Source organism: Rutilus rutilus (assembly GCF_951802725.1).
Source record: "Rutilus rutilus genome assembly, chromosome: 19".
Lineage (NCBI taxonomy): Eukaryota > Metazoa > Chordata > Actinopteri > Cypriniformes > Leuciscidae > Rutilus > Rutilus rutilus.
Genome location: NC_140232.1, coordinates 3,094,012 through 3,120,097, shown reverse-complemented (window position 1 = coordinate 3,120,097; position 26,086 = coordinate 3,094,012). Strand labels below are relative to the sequence as shown.

The 26,086-nt window shown below is 36.3% G+C and overlaps 1 protein-coding gene across 1 annotated transcript; it reads right to left on the bottom strand.

Annotated features, from left to right (window-relative positions):
* Nucleotides 1–1,565: 1,565 nt before the first annotated feature.
* Nucleotides 1,566–24,526, bottom strand: gabrd (gamma-aminobutyric acid type A receptor subunit delta). Its single transcript, XM_084388697.1, has 9 exons — nt 24,271–24,526; nt 21,762–21,877; nt 13,253–13,320; nt 11,568–11,788; nt 8,909–8,991; nt 6,952–7,089; nt 6,657–6,812; nt 5,351–5,559; nt 1,566–3,055 (listed from the first exon to the last, which is right to left on the bottom strand). Exons 1-9 carry the CDS (start codon nt 24,336–24,338, stop codon nt 2,744–2,746), a joined length of 1,371 nt encoding a protein of 456 aa, XP_084244823.1. The 5' UTR covers nt 24,339–24,526; the 3' UTR covers nt 1,566–2,743.
* Between the last annotated feature and the right edge of the window lie 1,560 nt (nt 24,527–26,086).

Sequence of the window (26,086 nt, the reverse complement as noted above, 5' to 3'; positions counted from 1 at the left end):
GCACCCAAAACGCCGTTGTCGCGTAAACAAACAGCATAAAAACATAAAAAGTTTTACGTTTTTAGTTGCAAACGGTGTCGTGTGAACTGCCCCTTCGATATAAGTTATCTTTGTTTGTCACCTTGATTACTGATTTCGTTCACCTGCGTTCCCTTGTTAAGCCTATGTATGAGTACTCCCTTGTTTCGTTCATTCCTTTGTCAGTTCTCATTCATGAGGCCCATCTAGGCTTCACCCTGCTCCTCACTCCTTCAGCTCCTCTATGTTGACTCCTCCTGTGTCCTGTCCATCACCAGCCCCTTGTCCTCCTCCAAAGCAAGTTGGACATTTCTTCACCGCACAAGGATGTGCTTGCGGGAGGGCGGCGTAATGCTAGAGTTATGTTATGTTTCATTGTGTTTTTGTTCATGTTTCTGTGTTTCCTGCCACAGATCCTCTTCTTAATATTATTAATTCAACATTATCATTAGGATATGTACCAAAAATATTTAAGCTGGCTGATATTAAACCTCTCATTAAAAGATCACAATTTGATCCTCTCCCTTTTCTGTCAAAAGTACTAGAAAAGGCAGTATGTTAACAAATATGTTCCTTCTTAGAAAGAATTGTATCTGCGAGGATTTCCAGTCAGGATTTAGACCGTACCATAGCACTGAAACTGCTCTTATTGGTTACAAATGATTTGCTCTTATCATTCGATCAAGGTTGCATCTCTTTGTTAGTGTTACTGGATCTTAGTGCTGCATTTTATACTATTGACCATAACATTCTTTTGAGTAGACTTGAAAATTATGTTGGCATTAGTAAAATTGCATTAGCATGGTTTAAATCATACTTTGCTGACTGTTATCAGTTTGTAGCATTAAATGAAGAGATGTCATATCGATCAAAAGTTCAGTATGGCGTACCACAAGGCTCAGTACTAGGACCGTTGCGGTTCACTCTTTACATGCTACCCTTTGGAGATATCATTAGGAAGCATGGCATTAGTTTTCACTGTTACGCTGATGATACTCAGCTCTATATTTCTTCATGGCCTGACAAAATATACCAATTCACAAAATTAATGCAATGCATAGCTGATATAAAAAAATTAGATGACTAATAATTTGATGAGAACAACTTAGCTGGATGATGACATCACTGTTTTCTAAAGAGCTTAATTGAACTCCTTTCATAATGAATGTACTTTACACAGTTATTGAACTGCAAATTAATCAGCACTGAACTGATTTCAATTGAATAATGACTGTTTAAGATTGTCTTTTATAGAGCTGCTTTATAGCAAAGTTGAATTCAGTTTGCATCGTTGAATCGTTATTTTTATGTTCGGCACTGTAAAGCTGCTTTGAAACAATTTTGGTATACTAAGTACTAGTGTAGTAATACATTGATATTAAAAGATCAAATTCAATAAGCAACACTTATTGATGAGGCAAGCAGATAAAACCCAAAATATAAACGAAACGCAGTTTCTCGGTTAGCAAAGAAAACCATTATAAAGAAAATGCTTAACCGTTTAAACTGCAAAGTGCAACGTGACGTACTAAGTCATGCCGACTTTAAGCGTTTTAGATTATTTTTTATTGGTTGAAATACTGCAGCAATAAATATTCATGGCTTGAAACAGATGTAAAATTGTCAGTTGTGTGCTACAGATGTTTTGCCCTACAGGTCTCTGAGCCAGTCATGTGACTGAAAACTATGAATACTGCACTCTGTTATTGGAGTTACAAGCAGCAAATCTGTTAGTGTGCTCATTAAAATATGTGCATTTCTTAATACAATCTCAAGACATTTGGTGGCAAGAACAGTTTTATTTATCAACTTTGTCCCAAAGAACATGTCATTTCCCTACGGTACGGAGGCCTTGGTAATACCATATAGTAGTGGCATTAATGCATTTACAAAGAAATCAAAATGTCAAGAAACAAAAAAATCTCATGCTTTATAGCTATGTGTTTGTTTTCATGCATAAAAACAATGTGTGCTGATTGTCATGACAATGGTGTAATTTCAGAAGAAAAGCAGCTTTAGAAGCTGCCTCTGACAAAAGAAAAGGCAAAATAAAGAGAAAAGTTTCGAAAGTGGGATAAATTGCCAGAATAACATCACTACCTTCATCAGCGATACAAACTCTCATGCATAACAACATTACTTGTGGGTTTCCATGAATCAGGTAATATTTTTCAACAACACAAAGTAGTATTTGCTCATATTTAATCCCTTATGTTGGGAGAATGATAAACACAATGTAAGAGAATGCATACTGAATAATTACTGTTCATTTAGGATGCTCAGTTTTATTTGAGCACAACAGCAGTCATTTTTAATAACGTCTTTCACTGCAACAACAACATAAAAAAAAATGTAAAAAAAAATTCAGCCTGGAAAGATTTAAAGATGGAGAAGGTAAGATTGAGTCCTTCAGTAAAGTTGTGCTTTAGTTCCTTCATGCTAGAAGGCTATTCTGGTGCAAATATTATGATAAAGCAAATAATGCAATGAGGAAATGTCATTGTAAAGCATCAAAGAGAGGTATGTATCAGTCTTTTTAAAATGCTTCAAATCTCCTTCTATAGAATTTCATTCAACATTATGCATTTAGCATATTCTAAAAGCTATCGTTATATTGATAAGCATTGATTCAAATGATTCTTATCCAGATATTCTAATAATCTTATAGTTATGTTGATTGGTTTATTGATTTAAATACATGCAGAACTCAAACTTTCGTGAATTATTACATTGTGTATGCCACCCAGTAGATGACATTGACCACAGCGAAGGTGAAAGGGAAGACAGCGCGAGCGTAGATGTCGATGGTGTCGGCGTCGATGGGTTTGCACTTGCAGCATTTCTTCTCTTCTCTGCTTTCCTTCTGAGCCCGACGGGATTGAGATCCACGAACCTCGGTCTCATCGTGCGGTTCTCCTGGAGGGTCAGTGGTCCGCTGGGTCCTGCTTTGCCTGTTCGAGATCAGGAGGCCCTGGTTCATGCCAGCCACAGACAGCGAAAAGAGAACCATGGCCTGCTTTCCATTTTTCACCATAGACTACAAAAGAAGATGAGGGGAAAAGTCATTTTATGCGTTCATAAAAAGTCATAGATAGGAATTAAAGGAATAGTTCACTTAAAAATTTAAATTCTGTCATCATTTACTCACCCTCAAGTTGTTTCAAACCTGTATTAACGTCTTTCTTCTGCTGAACACAAAGGAAGATATTCTGAAGAATGTCGGTAACCAAAGTTGATGGACCCCATAGTATTTTTTTTCTCCTACCGTGGAAGTCAATGGGGTTCATGAACTGTCTGGTTACTGACATTCTTCAGAATATCTTCTTTTCTGTTCAGCAGAAGAAAGAAGTTAATACAGGTTTGAAACAACTTGAGGGTGACTAAATTATGACAGAATTTAAATTTTTTTAAGGGGCTTTGGTTACTATCAGAGGGCTCTGGTTGCTATGGCAGTACGAGCGGAAACCAGGGACAACGCGGATATGACGCCATTGACGGCAACAAAACGGAAATAAAGAAACGGGACGTGTCTTCGAATTAAATTACAAATTTCTCCTGGTTTGAAAGTTGTTGGAAACAGTCAGGATAATGTAAGTACACAACAAAAAAATATATATATAACATAGATATAGTGATTTTTGCTATTTTTACAGCAAATACATATTGTGCCTTTAAGCAGAACTGTTGTATGTCTCAGAGCAACACAAAGCTTTCTCAATGAATCCTTGTTTTGAACAAATCAGTCGGGTGAACCAATGATTCAATGACTCATTCATAAAGAGAGCCATTTACTTCATTCCTGAATGAATCAGCCATTTGAACAAATCAAATAAATGACTTAAAGGGGACCTATTATGCAAAATTCACTTTTGCAGGGTGTTTGGACATAAATGTGTGTTGGCAGTGTGTACACAACCACCCTATAGTAATAAAAATCCACTCACTCACTCCTTTTTTTTTTTTTATCCCCATAAATCATCAGCAGTGTCTCCCAACGACCTGTTTTCAGATTGCGGCTTCAGTGACGTCACTAAAGCCACAGGCCCCGCCCACGAGTGTTGACAGACACTGCAGTTTTAACATAGACCCGCCCTGATCCACCATTGCTGCACTGAGGAGAATGTCTCCCAAGCGTTGTAGGTGTTGTGTGGCTGGATGTATTAATAATCCACATCGCTCTCTCTATTTACTCCCGAAATCTGAGGCAGCCGCTGAAGACGAGGTGTATTCATTTTGTATTCGAAGAAAATGCTCCCTCAACTCTACCGAAATTCGTTTATGTACTTACGCACTTCTTATACTGTGTTTACTCAGCTCTTACGGTGATTTTCTGGAGTAAAACTGACGCTTCATCTTTTGTGTGATGTACAATAAACTTTATTAAACTCATCAGTATATTTTTGGCCATCATTCGGATGGGGTCCTACAGCAGACTTATATTAATAGTGGGTACAAGCAATGACAAATAGGTTATAACCGTAATTAAACTAAACTATACCTGTTCCATCTCCATACAGCATATATTATCTGACTCTGTAGGCATTATTGTCCGACTCCGGGTCGAAATGAACACCGTTACCGTTACTGTGAGTTTCTGTTTGGATATTATCATCTTTCCGTGAGATGATTGTCAGTTGTCCTGAGACTGAGCGCAAGCTCATGAAGCTCATTTGCATTTAAAGGGCACACACTAAAACAGTGCGTTTTTCTGAGCACCAAAAAGTGACAATTTAAACATGCTGTAAAAAATGATCTGTTGGGTATTTTGAGCTTAAACTCCACATACACACTCTGGGGACATCAGAGACTTATTTTACATCTTGTGAAAAGGTGCATAATAGGTCCCCTTTAATGACATAATAAATGATGTCATTTACATGTCCTCATGGCTGTTGAAGCCCACAAATGAATGTGTAATAAAATGTTGAATGCTGGAGACTTGTGGCCAGATTCACTAAACAAGTCAAATTAGAGTGAGACCGCAATCCCATAAAAGCACCAATGGGAGTGGAAAGTTTTGCAGGTTAAAACATGCTTTTTTGAACATTAAATACCAAATACCAGTAAATTGACGAAAAAACCCTAGAATAGTCTCCTCCCTTAAATTTAAGGGGAACTCCTACAAATACATATGCGATAAGGTCAGCCGCAAAAATAACCCTGTCCACGTCTTTTCATCGCTTTTCACTTCATGTCTTTGGTAAATCTTGACAGTCGTTTTTTAACGCCAAAAGAAGGTTGTGGGTAAATCTGGCCCTTGGTGCTCTGAGATGGGTCAATCATAGCATACAGTTAGTACAGAGTTTCATACTTTTAATTTATTTGATTGTACCTCTGAGCTCTTATTCGTCTTGACTTTGGCTTTCTCCTTCTTGCTGTAGTCTGCATTATAGTGAGCAAAAGCGTATTCGATCAAAGCAGCGAAGACGAAGACGTAGCAGATCCAGAAATACACGTCCAGAGCTTTAATGGCAGAAGCGCGGGGCAGTGATGAACGAGCACTGACCATCAGCGTAGTCATGGTGAGCACCGTCGTGATTCCTAAGACACACGGAACACCAATATTCATTTAACTTATCAGGTTCATTTGTGTGTGTGTGATTGTGTTAAATGTTCTCATTTAACCTGACTGATTTAAAAAAAAAATACTTTAGTGAAGTTTACATTTTATAAACTGTAATATTCCCAGCAAACAAAAATGTGTTGTAAGAACGTTTTGCTAATGTTATTTCTGCATGTTCTCTGAACGTTTAAAACATCCAGTTTTTTAAATGTTTTAAGAACGTTTTTTTCTTGGTTATGCGAACATTAAGGAAAAAATCCATTTGGTCATTCTTTGAACATTTTCATTCACATTTTGAATGTTCTTTGAACATATTAAAAACAAGTGGTAACATTTCAAAAATGTTAGATGAACATCCAACTAAAACGATTTAAAAAACGTATAATGTTTTTGTGCCAATGTTTTAAGAACATTATTATGGAAGCTTGTTTCAGCCACATAAATAAAACATTTTAAAAGATCATTTTTTAAAAATCTTTTTATCTTTTTAAGTTTACATTTCACAATTCTGACTTTAAAACACGCAATTCTGACTTTATATCTCGCAATTCTTTAAAACGTGCAATTCTGACTTTATTTCTTGCAAAACTGACTTTATTTCTCGCAATCCTGACATCTTTTCTCAGAATTGTGAGATATAAACTCGCAAAAAAAGACTGACTTTTTTCATATAAACTCGCAATTCTGCAATTGCAGAATTGCAATTCTTTATATCATGCAATTCTGACTTAACAACTCCAAATTCCGTGTTGTAAAGTCAGAATTGCGAGATATGAACATGCAATTCTGAGAAGAGAGTTTATTTCTCACAATTCTGACTTTATAACTCGCAATTGCAACTTTATATCACGAAATTCTGATGTAAACTCGCAATTGTGAGAAAAAAAGTCAAAATTACCTTTTAGATTTTTGATTCTGTGGCGAAAACAAGCTTCCGTACATTATTAAAGACCCGATATTGTCCTTGAATGAACATTTTATTAATGTTACAGGAAAAACATCTGTTTAACGTTAAGAGAATCTTTCCAGAATGATAGCTAAAGTATTGAGAACTGTTAGCCGAGTTAACACTGACCTAAAGACACTCTTGCCGGCACCGCTGATTGGCTGATCCAGAATGAAACCCATGACATGGCAACCAGTAGGATGGAGGGCATGTAGGACTGGATGATGTAAACTCCTCGGTTTCGTCTTAGTTCGAATCGTAAGCTGAGACGTGGAAATCTCCCCGCTGTTTCAAGAATGACAATACTTTTGAGTAAACAAAACTGATTAAAACCATTGAAATGACAACAACTGTTGCCACAGCATTAGCAACCAATGTTTTGGTAGAGTTCAGTTAAATCAGATATATCAGATAATGTCCTCACCAGATTTAAAGTTCAACAGCTCTGTGACAAAGCGATAATCAGTGATGGTGAACTGGGACAGCTCCAGTTTGTCCAGTCCATGGATGAGTGTTTGACTCTCTGACCAGTGATACACAATGTCTTCTGAAGAGTAGCCGTCTGCAAACCCAACAACAGGAGAACAAACACATCTCAGTTTGCATGCAGCTGCACAAACTTGCTGTTCTTGTTAGGTTATGTTCATATGAGAACAGGAAAGAAAGGAATATGCAAGAATCACTAGAAAACAACATTCTAGTTAGTCAAAAGCATGATTATCATGGTTTGTTTTTTCTGTGCAGAGATATGTTGTGCAGTTGTGGACATTTGCATGATCATTTAGCTCATGTTTCATAAAGTCAAAATGTAATGTAACGCGTGGGACGAGATAAGTCAGGTGGAGATGAGGATCTACGTGCAGATAAAGGCACACTATGTAATATTTCGCCACTAGAGATCGTTCATTCAAAACAAAGGCGTAGCTTGAAGACGCCTTGATTTCGCTGAATCACGGGAGTTGTTGTCTTCGGACTCGGCCAGAAATCATCTTCATGGATGTATTAAAGATTTATTAACGTTACGAAAGCCGTTGGAGCGAAACGAGGCCGCTGGAGCGATTGCTAACGAGAGACGAGCGCGACACGCGGCTCGAGAGCAGGGGAGCTTTTATTATCCCACAGACGCTTCTGCGTCTTCCGGTCGTGTGTGTGTGTGGGGAAACGCAGCGCTGTTTTATCATATTTGATGAAAATTGTTATAATGCTACTGTGTGCGTTCGCTCGGCGGCGACTATATGAACACTTGTTGCACACTGCAGGGAGATCGATATTAGGCATGGTAAAATATGCTACTCGCGGTAAATCAAGTAAACGCTGTATAACAATGATTAGTTTCTGTTGATGAATGTTTCCAAACAGTTGCTCACCTGTCTAATAAAACACATAATATATTCAAACGTCGTTAGTGTTTCCATGGTTTCTACAAAATAAAACCTTAAATTGAGGGTTACGCGGGTATGACGTCATTGATAGGCGATAAAACGGCTTATTTCTCTGGATTTAAACAGTCTTAGAAAATTTTGGAATAACGTACACAAATCAACAAGATATATAACATCGTTGTAGTGGTTTTGGGATATTTTGATCCAAAAATCTCAGATAGTGTGCCTTTAATTTTTAATAAAAAGAACAAAACAATACCAGTAACACAATGAGTATGGCAAAAATGACGCGCAAACAAGAAACCATTACATACACTAATCACTACAAGCACAAGAGGTAATGAGAATAACACCTGGGACTAATTAGTAATAAAACTACAAGGGAACTACAAAACAGTGAACAGGAAAAGGGAACAACTTCAACATAAGAGTCCGGGGAACACGGGGAACATATAACATATTTTTGTATTATTTGCTCTATGTATCATTGGTGTTGTATTTAAGTTCTTTGTACAGCACTTTGGGCAACTGTTGTTGTATTAAATTGTGCTTTATAAAGAAAGAAAGAAAGAAAGAAGAAGTAAGAAAGTAGACCAAGGAGCATGTTGAAGTGATGAAAAATCCATTACATTTCCTACATCATTTCTTTTATAGTATTTTTAATGTGTGGCCGGTATTTGAATAGTGAATAAACATGTCCTCTTGAAAACTGTCTTGGTTCTCTTACATTCGTTACTTATTTTATAGCATGTTTGTAAGTTGTATTGGCTAGGACTTTCGGGTTTCGATTATGTTCTGAATTAACTCTTTGTTAGACGAATTGTCACATCTGCTTTCAAAACATGTTTATTTAGCATAATTATGTAGCTCAATCGCAAAACTATTTAAGCCTCTAGTAACTGCTTTTATGACTATAAAGAAATGTATTACGTCGTCAGACGATAAACAAACAGTAAATGAAGACGAGAGATGTCAGATGTAAGCTTTCCCCTTACTCACAGCTTTCCAAGTCTAGCATGCATTCCTGTTCATCCATGGGGTATTTGGTGAGGTCCATGTCACATGCAACTGTAGATGTAATTCTGAAAGGAAAAACATCATGATACACATTTCAAATATGGAGCAGGTGAATAAAACACTCTGGGATCATCTGTTAAGAAGCTTGTAAAATGTATGCAATTGACCGTTCGCAAAGACCCGCCCCCTTTAGTTACTGTTGCTATGTCCGACAAGCCACGCCCAGGGGCGCGGGAAGAGGTTTTTGGTTGGGGGTGCTGATTTTTTTTTGGGGGGGGGGGGGGGGGGGCACCACTTTTGAATAAGAAACAATATCAAGACTATAAAACTCGTAAAATCTCCGCGAATCACAACAAACGTATCAGTGAGAACACTTGTTCAAATAGCACACACTTAAACCTGACTGCACATCACATTTTTGACTTTATTGATTCTGCTTTTATTCGTAACGCAATGGACCGGTCAACGGGACATAAATTAATCCTGAAAGGATGGGACTTTATGGGACATTTGCACAAAAATAATAAATAACTTACCGTAGCCTATTTTCCAGAGTCGCATATCAGTCAAAAAATGCGTCACGAGGAAGAAAAACATATAGGCCTAGCTTAAGTCGCACTGGACTAAGTCGCATTTTTTTAGAAATTTATTTCACAAAAAATAGAAAAAAACATGTTACAGACAGTTCTCCGCTACGGACGTGAGCGCTCTAAAGCGGCACTAAACGAATGTTTTAAAACTTTCACAGAGACCTCAAACTGAAAGCACAAAGCCTGTCTTTAAATTTAATTTCGTTTTGTATTAATTGTATCTTAATTTTAATCGATGTTTCATTAAAAAATTGTCTGGTTTTAATAAATAAGAAGGCTATTAGAAAATAGATAATCAGGACACGGAGGCGCTGGCGAACCTGGAGCTCGTCTCATAATGAACCGAAACTCAGCTTAGGCCTAAGGTAGCCTATCGCCTCACAGACCTGAGACATATAGATAGCTTGAAATGTCTACTTTTAAGCAAAACAATTCAAAAGGAAAGAAAACAGACTGCGCTGCTTATGTAGGCCTAATTCGTATGAAATGTGCATTTCTCTCTGGCGCTGCGAAGATCGCGATTCGTCAACTTCATGGCTATAGCCGACACTGACATAAAAAAAAAACTGTTTTATTATTAAACAATTAAAATGTCTCCTGCTACAGTATATTTTACATATTTGCCTGTTCCTTACAAGACACTAACAGTGGGGTTTTTGACTGTGTTTTTTATTTATTTATTTATTTTTGCAGCTGCGGACAAATTCTTTCGACACACACACAATACACTCTGCGCTTATGTTTTAAAAACATAATTTAACATATATAACAATTTTTAAATAGCCCACTTAAGGTGTTTATTACAAATAAATGACTAAATGCTAAAAATGAATACATTTTAATGAACTAACATATGCATTGCATTTACAATTCTGTGAAAACAGGGGGTGCTGCAGCACCCCCAGCACCCCCACTTCCCGCGTCCCTGGCCACGCCTCTCTCACGCCACACACCATGTTCTCACACAGTGAAACACACATCGCGGAGCAGAGAGGACACTGACAACACACTGACAGACAGACCAGGTTACTTTTGATATGAAACAAAGTCTCACCTTTCAGATTTGGTCATTTTTTAAAGAAATGTAAAGAATAAATACTGTTTTGTGTCTCTTCAATGTGTCTGACAGATCGATCAGTTAAAGCTGCTCGTGAACTGATCATCTCTTCCTTCTAGTTCATTTATAGCATCAAATAAACATGAATGAACATCAGAAGGAATGTTGTTTTAACCGTGGAAAGACGTCAGGACACCGTTTTTCAAGTTCAAATCCTCCAACGTAAATCTACTAACTCTCCTGACTGCTTTGTCGGACAAAAATGGCAGATTCGGCAGATGCCAGATTATGATTGGTCAGATCGCCTGTCAATCAAACTCCCTGCGAAGGGTCAATTAGTTCAGTGGTGGCCTTTATGTAATTATATATTAAGCAGTTAGGTGGATAGGCAGACTTATTTTGAATAAAATAATGAACAGACCACTTTACTGTTGTAATTAGGGTTGGGAATCGAAAGGTCAGGAATCGGATACTTTTCGAATTTCGAATCCTCTTATGGATTCCTTTGTTAGCATTTTAAAATGACTTTAAACCATTCAAACGTGAGATGACCAACATGCTGTTTTCTGTGCTGTACACACATCCAAAGCACTCACAGAAAGGGATTTTAATGTGATTTTAAATTGCACGTTTATCAGTATATTGGATTGGTGCAGCTCTTAAAGTGACAAAATAGGAATGATACATGCGTCGGTGTACAAAGTCAATTGCGCTGGGTGCAAGATAGGGCCCTAAATCTGAATGATATCTGAGTTTTTTTTTTTTTTTACCTTATTGGAATCAAAATTAGGAATCGATAAGCAGAATCGGAATCATTAAAATTAAAACGATACCCAACCCTAGTTGTAATTACAAACATTAGAGTAATGATTTGATTTCTTCCCCTTTACTGTAATCTGTCAACATTCTAGCTTTACTGTTTCACCCAAAGTCCTTTTACATTATTGCCAATACAAAAGCACGGATTCATTTGGAAGAGGTTTAAAACACGTACCGACTGCTGTAGAGAATGACTCCATCAGGCTGCAGGCGAATGAGTTTGTTCTCCACAGTAACGTCATGAAACCAGGCTGATTTGGCGTTCACGATGAACGTGTCTGGTACCCAGAGTTTGTCTACGAAGCGGCTGTCCAGGCCCAGAGTTTTGTTTGTGTGGTTGTAGGACAAGCGGTCATCTTTCCAACTCTGCCGCAGAAATATTGTCATGGTGTATTCCTGTAGACACAAATGCACACAAAACAAAACATCCACGGTTTTATGATGTTGAGAGTTATCTGGGACTTATTGTTGTGTATTGTCCTTATTTAATTAAAGACAGGTTTAGTTTAAATCACTATTTACAATGATTTTAACATGAGTATGTTGTTCTTGTTCTTCATAAAACCCCCTTAAAAGTGGTCAAATTGATATAGATAATTATTATTATAGCAAATATCAGGGCCAAGCAAACCAACTGCAGAAATAACCAATTAAAGAAAGCTGGAGATGATTTGGGGCAAAATGGTTGAAAAATCCATAACTTTTGCTGGCATGGTCTGAAGATGGATTGACTTATCAACTTGATTTCCATATCTTTTTAACAGCATGATTTTAAGTTTGTGTTTTGTTTCGTAGACTTTTAATTTGGGACAGGTTCACATTTAAATCACGGGTGTACACATTTCTGTTTCAGTGATCACAGTGACTGTACTGTACATAACTGTACAATTCTCACTATTAACTAGTTTCTTATTAGCATGCATATTACTATGATATTGGCTGTTTACTAGTACTTATAGAGCACATATTAATGCCTTATTCTGCATGACCATATTCTACATCTTTTAATCCTAAACTTTAAGGGAAGTCCCCCGTAGTCAATAACTGCATCCCTTAAAACTGATCTTTGATCACCAAAATTACATATTTAAATGTTTTTTCCTTGAAAAAAACTTCTTCATGCCTTAAAATATCTTGAATGTAACTCGACACCCTTGCCTCATTTAGTATGCGCGGATCTATGAATATGCAAATGAGCCCCGCCTCCACTCACTCACTCAGCTCAGAGATCCACTGGTTGACGATCACACGTTGATCTGATTGGTTACAAGGTAGTTTGTGACGTCAGAAACACCAGCGATTTCAAAGCGTGTTTTTGAGACTGTCTTTGGTTCACTGCAGTTTTAAGGAGGAAATACTCAGCAATGGTGTCGACTTATGAATTTACACATGGTTTGTCTTAAAGCGTATTAAAAACACCACATAGACACATAAACAACATTAAAAGCTGGATTTTCACCACAGGGGGACTTTAACAACTACCTTATTAACTATTAATAAGCAGTAATTAGGAGTTTATTGAGGTAAAAGTCGTAGTTAATAGTTAGTTAATAGTGAGAATAGGACCCTAAACTAAAGTGTGACCAAATAATGCACTTAATAAGAGGTGATCAAATTTAGAATAATATAATGCACTGGACTCAATCCTACTGTTTATTTTATTTATTATTCTGGAACTGAATCCACTCTATTTGGAAAAGAAAATAATTCTTAAAAGAAAAATATATATATTCAAAGGATACTTTTAGCAAATGCAAAACTGCAGATTAGTTACATTAATGGCAACAATAAAAAAATAAATCCAATACAATAATCATACAAATCCAATACATGTGAAATAGTGTGATTTTCAAACATTACCATGTTGGCTTCTGAGATATGGTCAATACTGGCTACTTCAATAGCCATGGCGACATTCACTGGAGGTCCTGTGAGGAGACGTGTGAGAAAATAAAAGAAGTTATCAATCTACTCCTCATCTAAATCAGTGATTCTGCTTACACTGGATGCAGTGCGATGCAACACAACAAATCTCCGACAGTAAACTGATTCACCGTCCACCGTATTTATGGCATACTGTTCATCTGACACAAAGGACAAACGCTTTGTCGCGTCCAGTGTAGACTATATATATATGGACATTTAATTACATATTAATATTTCAGATTTATTGTTCTGGTTTGACTGATGAGCTCTTGCAATAATAAGCTACAGTTCATGAATGATATTGCATAGAGTTTGAATGATATTGCATAGGTTTTCTATTAAGTGCACTGTTAGATGCCAATTCTAATCATTATAATTATACAGTTTCATAAATAGCGAACAAAATCAAGGCTAACAGGCCATGTTGAGTATCATGGGTAACAGTTGAGTATGTTGTGAAGAGTCTGTCTGCTTTATAGACTACTATAAAGCACAGCCTTACAAGTTACAAGCCAGACAGCTTTGGTTTTAACTTTTTAAAAAAGTAAGTGTTTGTGCAGCCTTAAAATTTTAAGTTGAGTCAACACAAAAATTAGGGATGTCCCGATACCACTTTTTCACTTCCGATACCGATACCGATACCGAAGCTTTGGCTATTTGCCGATACCGATATCAATCCGATATTTTTATTTTATTCTTGAACTAATACTAATAAAAATAAAATATAATGGAAGCACTTTGCTCAATTAGCCACATAAAAACATCTCACTCAAATGGAGAACAAATACTTCTCCAGTATATAGTCCACAACAACAGATGATAATGAAAGACTGCCAGCCTTTATTCAAAAGACCTTGAGATATGTTTGGTAACCTGAATGAATTTAAAATTAATTTGCTATATTTCAGATCAATATATTTGTTTCCTTCAAATTTTAATTAACTTTAACTTTATTCTCATCTGAATTATAAATAATTTATTTCTGTATAAAATAATACTACTTTTAAAAACACATTTGATTTTCTTTTTTAATCAATGTAGAATGTGTAACTTAAAAATAAACAGATTAGTGCTCTGTTTTAGGACAAGAAATGAAAACCAATGCAATGATGAAAAAGATGAGATCATTTTTGCTTTTAAACAGCGTGTTTGTGTGTGTGTGTGACAGTTACAGTTTGACAAGAGTTTACAGTTTGACAAAAGCACAATGTTGTGTTTTACACAAATATAAGTAGGCTAAACACTTTTTGCAGTTTTAATGATGTCCTGTATGAAAATGACGGAGTATGTTTTTATGTTTCCACTGTTCGATCGCGCCCGTGCCTCTCTCTCTCTCTGACACACACACACACACACACACTCCAGCATTGCAATCTTGACATCGCAGCCTGTTCATTTTGCTGCATTCACCTGCATTCACGCCAAACGCGAATAGAGCGGCAAATTTGCGTCTATCGCGTCTAGTTCGATGCTTGAACAGTTTGAATCCATTCGCGCGTCCAAAGGGAATAGGACGCGCCGCGCGCGTATAATGATAAAGTGAGCGTTTGAAGCGATAAAGAAGCGCGTTCAGAGCTAAGGTGGGCTACAGATTAGGTGTCCCTAAAGAACCCGCATATGCGCGTATCTAACGTTAGTTCCGTATTACATTAATTAATGTGCACGCGAGATTTATTTATTTTTATACCGTGTATTCTCTGTGTAAATCCATGCACCGAACGTACGTTCAGTACGAATACGTACCGTTCCACCCCTAATGGGTATCGGATCATAGGTATCGGATAATTTTTTTTCTCCCCTCCGATATCCGATCTAGCGTTTTTGGGCCAGTATCGGCACGATACCGATGCCGTGGATCGGATCGGGACATCCCTAACAAAAATCCAAGTTGTCACTTAGTACAACTTCACATTTCAAGTTGACTAAACTTAATATATTAAGGCAGCACAAACTTACTTTTTTAAGTTAAAACATTTTTTTTTTTTACAGTGTATGCAATACATCATACATACAATCAAATACAAACCTATTGTATGGTAAATATACACTGAACAAAATTATAAGCGCAACACTTTTGTTTTTGCCCCATTTTTCATTAACTGAACTCAAAGATCTAAGACTTTTTTTTTTTATGTACACAAAAGGCCTTGCCTTTGCCGAGATAATCCATCCACCTCAAAAGTGTGGCATATCAAGATGCTGATTAGACAGCATGATTATTGCACAGGTGTGCCTTAGGCTACCACAATAAGAGGCCACTCTAAAATGGGGGGAGGGAGTTCCAAAAAATAAAAAAAAGTTGATCTTTGAGTTCAGCTCATGAAAAATGGGGGCAAAAACAAAAGTGTTGCGTTTATCATTTTGTTCAGTGTAGTTACAAAACCTACCCCAACCCTAATCCTAACCATTCCCCTTCAATAAAATTACAAATTACTGTATACACTTAAAAAAAATAAAGGTTCAAAAGGGCATTTCCACAGCAATGCAATACAATTATTTTTGGTTCCCCAAAGCATCTTTCAGCACACACATTTGTATCTTAATGTGAAGAACATTTTCATAATCTAAATAACTTTTTTTCCACTATAAAGAACCTTTTTCATGGATGTTAAAGGTTCTTCATGGAAGATGCCAATAACCACTTTTTGGATTAAAATTAGACCAATCTATACCTTTTTATATAACTGACTTTAATGACCAGTCTTGAAGATTATAGACTAACTTATAAGACTAGTCTAAGCAATTTAAGCAAACGGCCACAGATGAGTTCTGCCATGTGTGATCTATTGCTCCGGTTCTGGACTACAGTCTCTCCCAAAGATCTGGATCAGGTGTGTGAAGAGCGTTGGGTCACAGCTGAGAACCACTGATCTATTTAATGCCACAAGTTTTTCTCACTAAAAATAGACTGTAGGAAGTAGGGCGCTGTTTTGGCAGGAACGCTTAGTGTGAGGTTTTGTTCTGCAGAGAAAAAAAAAGGCTTAAAGTCCCCCTGTAGTCAGTAATTTTATCCCTTAAAACTCATCTTTGATCACCAAAATGACATTTAAACGTGGGGTGATCAGGGGTGCGTTTCCCAAAAGCATCATTAACCGTTCATTCTTTATCATCATAGTTCAACGAGTCGTGTTTCCCGAAACTATCGTTCCAACGAACATTCGCAAACAACATCTCAAAGTGTGTGTTTGGAGCGACAGCATTGACCTGTGGTTAGAAGCAGAGTTTCTTGTTTGCATGACGTGTGGACTCAATAAATCCTTATCTTGAGCCAAATAAGCAAGCTGACATTCAGTACAATCTGTGTCTTTTATTTAGAATATATATGTCATGTACGTCCTTTAGTTTGTCAAACAATTTAAAGCACCGTTTTTGAAGAGTGTGCATGTGTGAACGAGCTCTAGTGTGTAAGAACGAGCCGATGATTGAATCTGGAAATAAGCAAAAAAAACTGAGAAAAATGAGAATTGTCTGTAATGTGTGACATGTCTGAAACATGTCTGTAATTTATAACAAAACATCAATAGCATTACAGTTTTTCTTGATTGCTTAAACACATTTCTTGAAACTATGCATCGTATTCTCAAAACTGTAAACACAAATCCACAACGTCTCACCCAGTTCCCCAAACATCATATTTTCAGGTCAGAATGAAGCTCTAGACTCAAAACCATTCACTCTTGCTGAAAAACCAAACTTTGCCCTCACACTGGACACACAAGCCCTCACAAACACACACACTACAACATACTGTAGTCTTATACACTGGTGCATTACATTCAAAACAACATTTCCAAAACTGGTAAGTTATGTTGCTTGTGGTTCCCCCCTCACAAACCTTTCACATGATGAACACAAAAGACCAACCAATGGATACATTGGCACATTTTTATTCATTCATGTACTACACAGTACAACACACACACACACACACACACACACACACACAAAAACAAATTTTTTCCCGTTTTACTCTTTTTTTTTTTTCTTCTTTTTTTTTTTACTCTCTCCTCTATTTTTTTTTTGTATATTTACTTACAGCAAGATGTGTGTGACCATCATATAACAGTAAAAGAGCACACACAAACCATATTCTAATATGGAATAGTATTGGAATGGTAAAGAGTGTTGGTCGTGACAGGAGGGCCTCCACTCAAGGAGACAATATGATGAACACGTCTAAGAATGTTCCACGTATAGTTGAAAATACCATCATTGGCCTAGAGAGATAACATTCTGGGAGTCAAGACTATAAAGGAGAAAGGATGCTCTCCCTTCACTGTTACACTCTGCAGCCACTCTGTGTGACTGTACGACTGCTGGCCTTTTCTGGCAAGAAAATACACCTCATCAAAGACTATTGGAAATGTTTGTCTCTTATTGAGTGATATAATTTTGTTTGCCACCACACCTCCCTGAAGGCTCTCGAGGCGACGGTGAAGCGACTCAGATTTGGCCTTACTCGTAGCCCAACCTCCCTCACAGTCATAGCATAAAGACATGTGCAACTAGAGTGGCTTGAATTTCATCTGAGACTGCTTGTCTTCTTGTCCTTGCCCTTCCTCCTCCTCATTCTTATCACTCTTCCTTCATGTTTTTCTGGATCCATTGTTCCAAAACTCAATAAACTGATTTGGGCCCTTTTATCTATCTATTGAAGGATCTGACTGATGTTTGTTAAATTTTGACTCTTAGTGTTTCCACCTGGGTAATTGTGTGCTAACTGAGCTGAAGCTGTGCTGACTTGAGTGAACAATATTGAGTGCTAGTGCTTTATACATGACAACATGCTGTAGGCAATGAGAAATGAAGGGATTTGTGTGTAGAGTTTTGCAGTGACAGTTCAACAAATCTGACTCATGTGTCAAAACAGGGAATAGTGTTTATAGTTTAGGGAAATGGGTGTGCTTTTTGATAAATGGTGTTATGGTTTTGAAATTTTAGTTCAAAAGCCTGGTTATAGTGTTTAAGCAATCAAGAAAAACTGTAATTCGATCTTAAACAGATTCATTAAAAGAAGTTATTACTCCACGACCTGCGTGACATCATTAGCCTTACTAACGTGGTTGAACGACCAATTTGCGGCAATACGGTTTCAGGAAACAATCGTGTCTACCTTGATGATTTCTTCAACAATGCATCGTATTATGATAGTTAAAAGGTTAGTTCACCCGAAAATGAAAATTCTGTCAGTAATTACTCTCCCTCATGTTGTTCCAACCCCGTCAGACCTTCGTTCATCTTCGGAACACAAATTAAGATATTTTTTTATAAAATCTGAGAGCTGGATCACTCCTCTAGCTTCTAAGACATTATAACTAGCTGTCTTTTCACGTAGTGTTAACTCTTCGGAGTCTTGGGCTATTTTGGCCGTTTTTGAGTACTTTTTTTTTTTTTTTTTTTTGCGACATAAACAAATGTTTACCATACCAATGTTTGGTATTGTTTTTTTCAGCACAACATCACCTATATGAACAGACAATTATTTTTTCACTTTTATGTACTGTATCAACATACTGGACCCAAAATCACACAAAAAACACAAAATCCGAATAGAAAAATTATAGTTTTTTTACTACAAAAAACACAAACATGCTCAATGAAGCATTTTAAAAGGTTTAAAATGTAAACACAAGTTGTAAATGTCAACATATACAGGTAAAATTCAGATATAATCAAGCTATATACAAAAAAAATATGATTTACAAAAAAAAAAGCGAGTGTAGCCATAGGCTTTTTTTTCTCTTTTTAGCTTTGCCACTTTTTAAAAGTTTATGCACACAATTATACAGAGAGCTATATTTAAGGCCTTGCATTCCCAGAGTATGAGGGTTCCCACTTAGTGCAAATACAACATAAAAAAGGTAAAATTGAGATAAAATCTAACTATATACAGCAAAAAGCAGGTGTGGCAATAGGCGTTTTTTTCTTTTCTTTTTTGCTTAGAAACTCTACAAAACACTTCATGTACAATTACACAGGCACATTACAGGGCTTTCCTTCCTTGAGTAAGAGGGGTTCCTAAAAAGTGCAAATATACTATACAAAAGGTAAAATGAACACAAAATCAAACTATATATACAACTATTTACAACGAATATCAGGTGAGTTTTTTTTTTTTATCTGTGCCACTCCTCAAAACAGTTTCTGTCAACAATGAGACCAAAGACATTCGCTTCATTTTCCTTCCACAAAAAACTAACTAAACTACCTAAACTATCTACACTACTCCTAAACTACTCTCAAAATCTATTCAAACTTTTCCAAAAACTAGCAATAATATCTCTCTCTCTCTCTTTCTATATATATGTCTCTCTGTCTACTCCGTCAATCTCCTGACTCCCGCGGGCGCCTTTCAATTTCACTTCTTTGCTCAGTTGGCTCCTCCTCCACTCCCTAAAATGTGCAGCCTGAAGATCTGAGTCAGCAGATTCACACATTTTTCTCCGTTTTGTTTTATGACAAAAACCGACGAAGTTATGAGAATAAATGCAACTCCTGTCACATCCCATCTTGCGTTCCTTTACGAATGCGTCAATATTTAAAAAAAAAAATTATATAAAGTTTAAATTATCATATCTCCGTTTTTACTTGGTCTATCAACACAAAACAAAAAGTAAAATAGAGTTTCAAGCCAGCACTTTCGACAGAAGTGGACAGCAGCGCTCAACGTGACTTTGTTTTTATGCTTCGACGTCTTAAACTGGTCATGTGATTTGATCACGCCGGCGTGATCGGCGACTCGGAAGAGTTAAGCGTAGCGCGTCTGTGCACGTCACCACGTGTCACACACATGACCAGCGTCGCCCAATAGTGAGCCTACGTGGTGACGTGCAACACAGACCCGCTGCGTTTAAACACTACGTGAAAAGACTCGAGGCCCAGAGAGAAGGAAATGAATAGTGGAATAAAGTCGTTATTTTTGTTTGTTTTTGCGCACAAAAAGTATTCTCGTCGCTTTATAAACTTAAGATTGAGCCACTGGAGTCACTTGGACTATATATTAACGATGTCTTTAAAGCTCCAATATGTAGGAATTTTGTAATAAAATTTACGAAAATAACTTGCACAGTGTGATATATTTCCTCCAGTTGTGTACTTACAATATCTCAAAAGTCTCCAAAGATTTTTTATTTCAGAGAAATTCCGATTTTAAATAACTGGCCGTCCCGGAAAAGAAATGTCGCGCCTCAGTGACGCAATGTCCGCTCTATCCTTTTTTATCGGATTTTTTTTTTTTTTTACAACAACTTTATTGAGTTTTTTTTTCTTATCACAATAAACAATAAAGACGTCTGACAAAGAATAAAAAAAGAATAAAATAAAAAATATGACCCACCACACCGGAATATCACATGATCAAATGCGGAAGTGGTGGTTAAAGCGTTATAGCCATAGACTGTATGTCTATACTGTATGTCTAATCAGGATTGTACTTCGGTAAGGCTTTTTATTATGGCAGTACAATTAAATACAATCGGATATGTTGTTAAAAATATATATTTAGTCATTACTTGCAAATGTTCGTTCAAATTTACTTTTAGATATTGGTTTGAACACGTTAAACAACACGGCATTAACCATAAAAACGTAAAACTGCACAACATAAACCAAACAAATCATTTGACAAATAGCTGTAAGTTGTAACGGGATAATATAGCATAACATTTCACGTTCCTTGCAGTTCATTAATTATGATGACATAAAATAATACGATCAGACATAGGCCTACAGGTAATACAAAAACGAATAAATTACCTCATCCGTGATCATGATTCATTAATTCCATTTAGATACATCGCTAGATGGTGAAAACGCATTAAAAACGACATCTCCCATCGTCACCTCCTTCATAGCGTCATCAAGCTTCGCCTTTGTTATTGTTGGAAACTGCGCCCTCTTGTGGTCACATACAAAAGTTACATACTGGAGCTTTAATACATTTTCTGGGCCAGCAGGTTATAATGTCTTAGAAGCCTATGGAGAAGTAATCCAGCTCTCAGATTTAATCAAAAATATCTTAATTTGTGTTCCGAAGATGAACGAAGGTCTTACGGGGTTGAACAACATGAGGGAGAGTAATTACTGACAGAATTTTCATTTTCGGGTGAACTAACCCTTTTAAGCAACGAGTTACGTCATTGTTTTACGGGAAACACACCCCTGATTGGTTACAAGGTAGTTTGTGACGTCAGAAACACCAGCGATTTCAAAGCGTGTTTTTGAGACTGTCTTTGGTTCACTGCAGTTTTAAGGAGGAAATACTCAGCAATGCTGTCCACTCTACACATGGTTTGTCTTAAAGCGTATTAAAAACACCACATAGACATATAAATTACATTAAAAGCTTGATTTTCACCACAGGGGGACTTTAATGTTGATGCTAAGAATGGGTTGAGCTAGTGTAGTGCAATCCAACATGATGATCTGCAGACGTCAAACTCACCTCCGATCCCTGGGCGAAAGTTTCGAGCGTAACCCTTCATTAAATCATCCAGATTAGGCAACCAGGATATTTCAATGTCTGTGCCGACATATTCACCAATATCACTCAGCATGGCCCTACGGGGACAAAACAAACAAATGTTCCTCACTTGCCCTTGAAAACATCGTGTACATTTTTTATTTTTCAGGATTCTTTGATGAACAAAATATTCTAAAGAACAGCATTTATCTGAAATAGAAAGCTTTTGCAACATTACAAATGTCTTTACTGTCACTTTTGACCAGTTGAATGCATCCTTGCTGAATAAAAGTATTAATTTCTATAATTCTATCATTCTCATTGAAAAAAAAAAAGATATTATATAATTAAACAAAGAACATCATATGTAGCTTGCCCAACATATGTAAAGTATGCATTACTCTAAAATATAGATAGCTAAGCTACAAATGCCTCAAAATTGAAGATTTAATACCAGTCAAAAGTTTGGAAATATTACTATTGTGAATGTTTTTTAAAGAAATCTCTTCTGCTCATCAAGCCTGCATTATTTGATCAAAAATGTGAACATTTATTACAATTTAAAATAATGTTTTCTATGTGAATATATAGTAAAGTGTAATTTATTCCTGTGATCAAAGCTGAATTTTCATCATCATTACACATACATACATTAATCTTCAGTGTCACATGATCCTTCAGAAATCATTCTAGATTTGATGCTCAAGAAACATTTCTCATTATTATCAATGTTGAAATCAGTTGTGCTGCTTCATATTTTTTTATAACCTGTGATACTTTTTCATGATTCTTTGATGAATAAAACGTTTAAAAAAAGAACAGCATTTATTTAAAATAATAACATTAAATTTTGTAACAATATACACTACTGTTCAAAAGTTTGGGGTCAGTCTTTTTTTTATCTTTCACAATACATAATATTCATATATACATATAGAAAGTATTCATAATACTTTTATTCAGCAAGGATGTGTTAAATTGATCAAAAGTGATAAGAAAGATTTATATTGTCAGAAAAAGTAGCAAAAAAGACAAAGAAGCATGTTATACTCCAAAGCTGTATTTTTAATGTGCAAAACATGAAAAATATGCTGTAATTTGCTAAAATATCCTAAAAATAGCTATTACAAATTCAATTATATTTTTATTAGTGTGTAAGTCTTATTGTGTGTTTTTATTATTATTTCTTGGATGAAACAGCAATGTATATGTAAGAGATAATAATAATTACCAGCACTGACAGCAATTGCAGCAATATTTGCACTTATTAGCAGCATATTTATTTGGTTAACCGTTAACTTAAAAAAAAGATGTAAAAATATATATGAAACCCAGTGAAGTGAAACAAAGAGGCTCTCTATTATTTAATGAACATTTTATGTTACATTTTTGGTGTATTTTATGGTATTTCTTTGAGTCACGGCATATTGATGAATGAAATGCCTTTTGCGTCTCACTGCAAATGAAATTAAAAATTAAAAAGTGTAGGCTATTGCCATTTTTACATTTTAAGTGTAAAGCTTCATGCAAATCCCACGGACACAACAGACTCCATCCGGGTGAACATCAATGTTTTGATGACAGCATATTGTGATTTTATATTAAAAATACAAATATAGGCTAACATGAAAAAAAAAAAATCTGTCTTATATACACGGATAAAAAACTTAAACATAATCTTAAAAAATAGCCTACAACACGTTTGTTGGGATGGTCCTATAATAACATTATGTCAGTGTATTATTTTTTAATTTAAGATGTGAACTAGTCATGTATTGTGACTACACACATGTAAAGTGTTGACATGATGTTTCCACGTGAAATGAACATTATAATAACATTATGTCAGTGAAATGAACTGTGAGCTGCACAACAACCAAAAGCAGATACGGTGTATGTGCATATACAAATAAATGCATGCACATTTTAATCTGTGAGAAAAAGAGCATTGTTTATGATAGCATGTTATTTATATCTAACTATACATGCTATCATACATAACCACGACGATCTATAAAGCAAAAGACGCGCACGTGAAAAAATGCCCAATTTCCAAGCAACAACGAGAATATTGAGGTAACGTTATTTAAGTACTGTATTGTGAATATATAATGATAAGCAAGCTCTCTACAGATACAATACCTATAGCCTATTACTCCATATTTTTATGATAGCCTATCCACGAGAATGATGACTTTCAGCTTAAATTGTTTTACATGTTTAACATTAAGCTTGTCATTTAACAATATTTGTTCATTTCTGTTTCATGTTGGAGGCGTAGGCTATATATAGGATGCAGCTTAAAGCCTCACTGGAAATATCAACTTAATCCATTACTGAAAAGATGGAATGTTCACATGATGCATTTATTCACTGTAAACTAAAGCCATTTCAAACTGCGCTCTGTACTCAGATATGTATATGTCTGAATATGTGTGCATCCTCATCATCCTCATCTTCATCCTGAGGTGAATGACACGCGTATTCTCACCTGCTCATTCTGTTCTCACCGATGAGCACAAGCCAGAAGATCGTCACGGAGAAACTCAGCGCATCCATTCTGCGCAAACACGGTTCGGACTGATTCAAATATCCCGGTTTTCACAGATTCTGTGAGGAATCGCAGGAAAATTGCTTAAATGATCCATATTTTAGCCTGTGCCTTCTCCCGACTGCGGAGAAACCATCGCGAGGTCCGTTAAACCGTTTCTCGAATGAATCTTTCTTATGAGTCGGTTCGTTCGAACGATTCTGTCGAATTGACCAACCGATTCGGCAAGCGTTCGTGAATTCCTCGACTCTCCAATAACAAACTTTTGATTCAACAAATCTCATAGTCTTCAATCAAAATAACTTCCCTTACGCTTTATATTGACATATCATCTCTTGTCTTGTCTTATTACAATTATGGCAAGCTGTTTTAACTTGTATTCATTTCCAAGATATCAATTCTTGATATCAACAATTCAATTTTCACTAGTGAAAATTATAATTCTTGATATCAGGAATTAGATTTCTACTAGTAACAATGGCAATTTTTGATATCAGGAATTAGCCTACATTTCCAATAGTAGGCTAACAATGCTAATTCTTGATGTCAACAATTACACTTGTTCCATTCCTGATAGAAAAAAATGTGCCATTGTTACTAGTAGAAATCTAATTCCTGATATCAAGAATTAGCATTTTAACTAGTGAAAATGTAATTGTTGATATCAAGAATTCATATCTGAATAAAAGTCAAAACGGCTTGCCATATGACAATAACCTCTCCACTCAAGCAATACCTGTCACACGAGATCGAAGCAATAGCAAACCCTAAATAATCAAACCGTGTTCGTTTATTTCAAATACAATCGATATAGGCTACAATAGTTAGGCTATATAAAAAATATTGCACATAAAATACACGACAAAGGCAAATGTCAGTGTACCTCTATCGTACAAAAGATTGGACATATATTACAAAGTGAGAACAGTTTTGATCGTTGACTTGAAAGAATCGGTTCAGCAAAACTAACTGTTCGAACGAACCGATTCGTTTGAATGAACGGATCCCTCCTCTTCGTTCACATCAGATTAAAATCCTCCGCTCGTGACGTGGAGGATACAAGCACTTGCACGATAAAACAATGTTCTTATGTAACATCAACCCTGCTTTACTGTCCTCTCTATCACCCTGTCTACTGAATGCTTTTTATGAAGAGGTTTATGAGGCATCAACACACATCCAAGTTCTTTGTTCAGTCATTTGCACTATTCTTAGTGTCAGACTATTGTTTGCTTTGGTTGTATCCTGTCTGATGTTTTTTGTGTTGTTGTCTGACATATATAAAGGCCATGAGCTTAAATGATGTAATAGTGCGTTCAGTGACATTGATTGCATAAGCTCTTGTTGACTTATATTGAACATTGAAAGGGTTTTAAGAAACCCTTCATGCTATTGACAATGTTATAGCAAGTGTTTAAGCTGTTGTTGTGGGAGTTTGCAGAGAGAAGAGAGAAAGAGAAGACAGTAGAATAGAGAGATGGATAGAGATGTGTTAGTGAGTAAGAGGTGGACCCTGAGGATTTTCACCACTACAGAATACAGGACAGAAATGCTGAGCTGTGTGATTATTTAGTTTTCATAACTTATAAAACAGCCCTAGTGTGACACACACACACAGACACACACACACACACACACACACACACACACAGAGAGAGAGAGAGAGAGAGAGAGAGAGAGAGAGAGAGAGAGAGAGAGAGAGAGAGAGAGAGAGAGAGAGAGAGAGTAGGTAAAGGCATATAGCCTACACACCCTT

Coding starts and splice junctions, on each gene's coding strand:
- gabrd (XM_084388697.1), bottom strand. CDS start 24,338: ATGGATGCGCTGAGTTTCTCCGTGACGATCTTCTGGCTTGTGCTCATC. Junction 6,813..6,951: donor GCTGTTGAACTTTAAATCTG/GTGAGGACATTA, acceptor TTCTTGAAACAG/CGGGGAGATTTCCACGTCTC. Junction 5,560..6,656: donor GCCGGCAAGAGTGTCTTTAG/GTCAGTGTTAAC, acceptor CGTGTGTCTTAG/GAATCACGACGGTGCTCACC.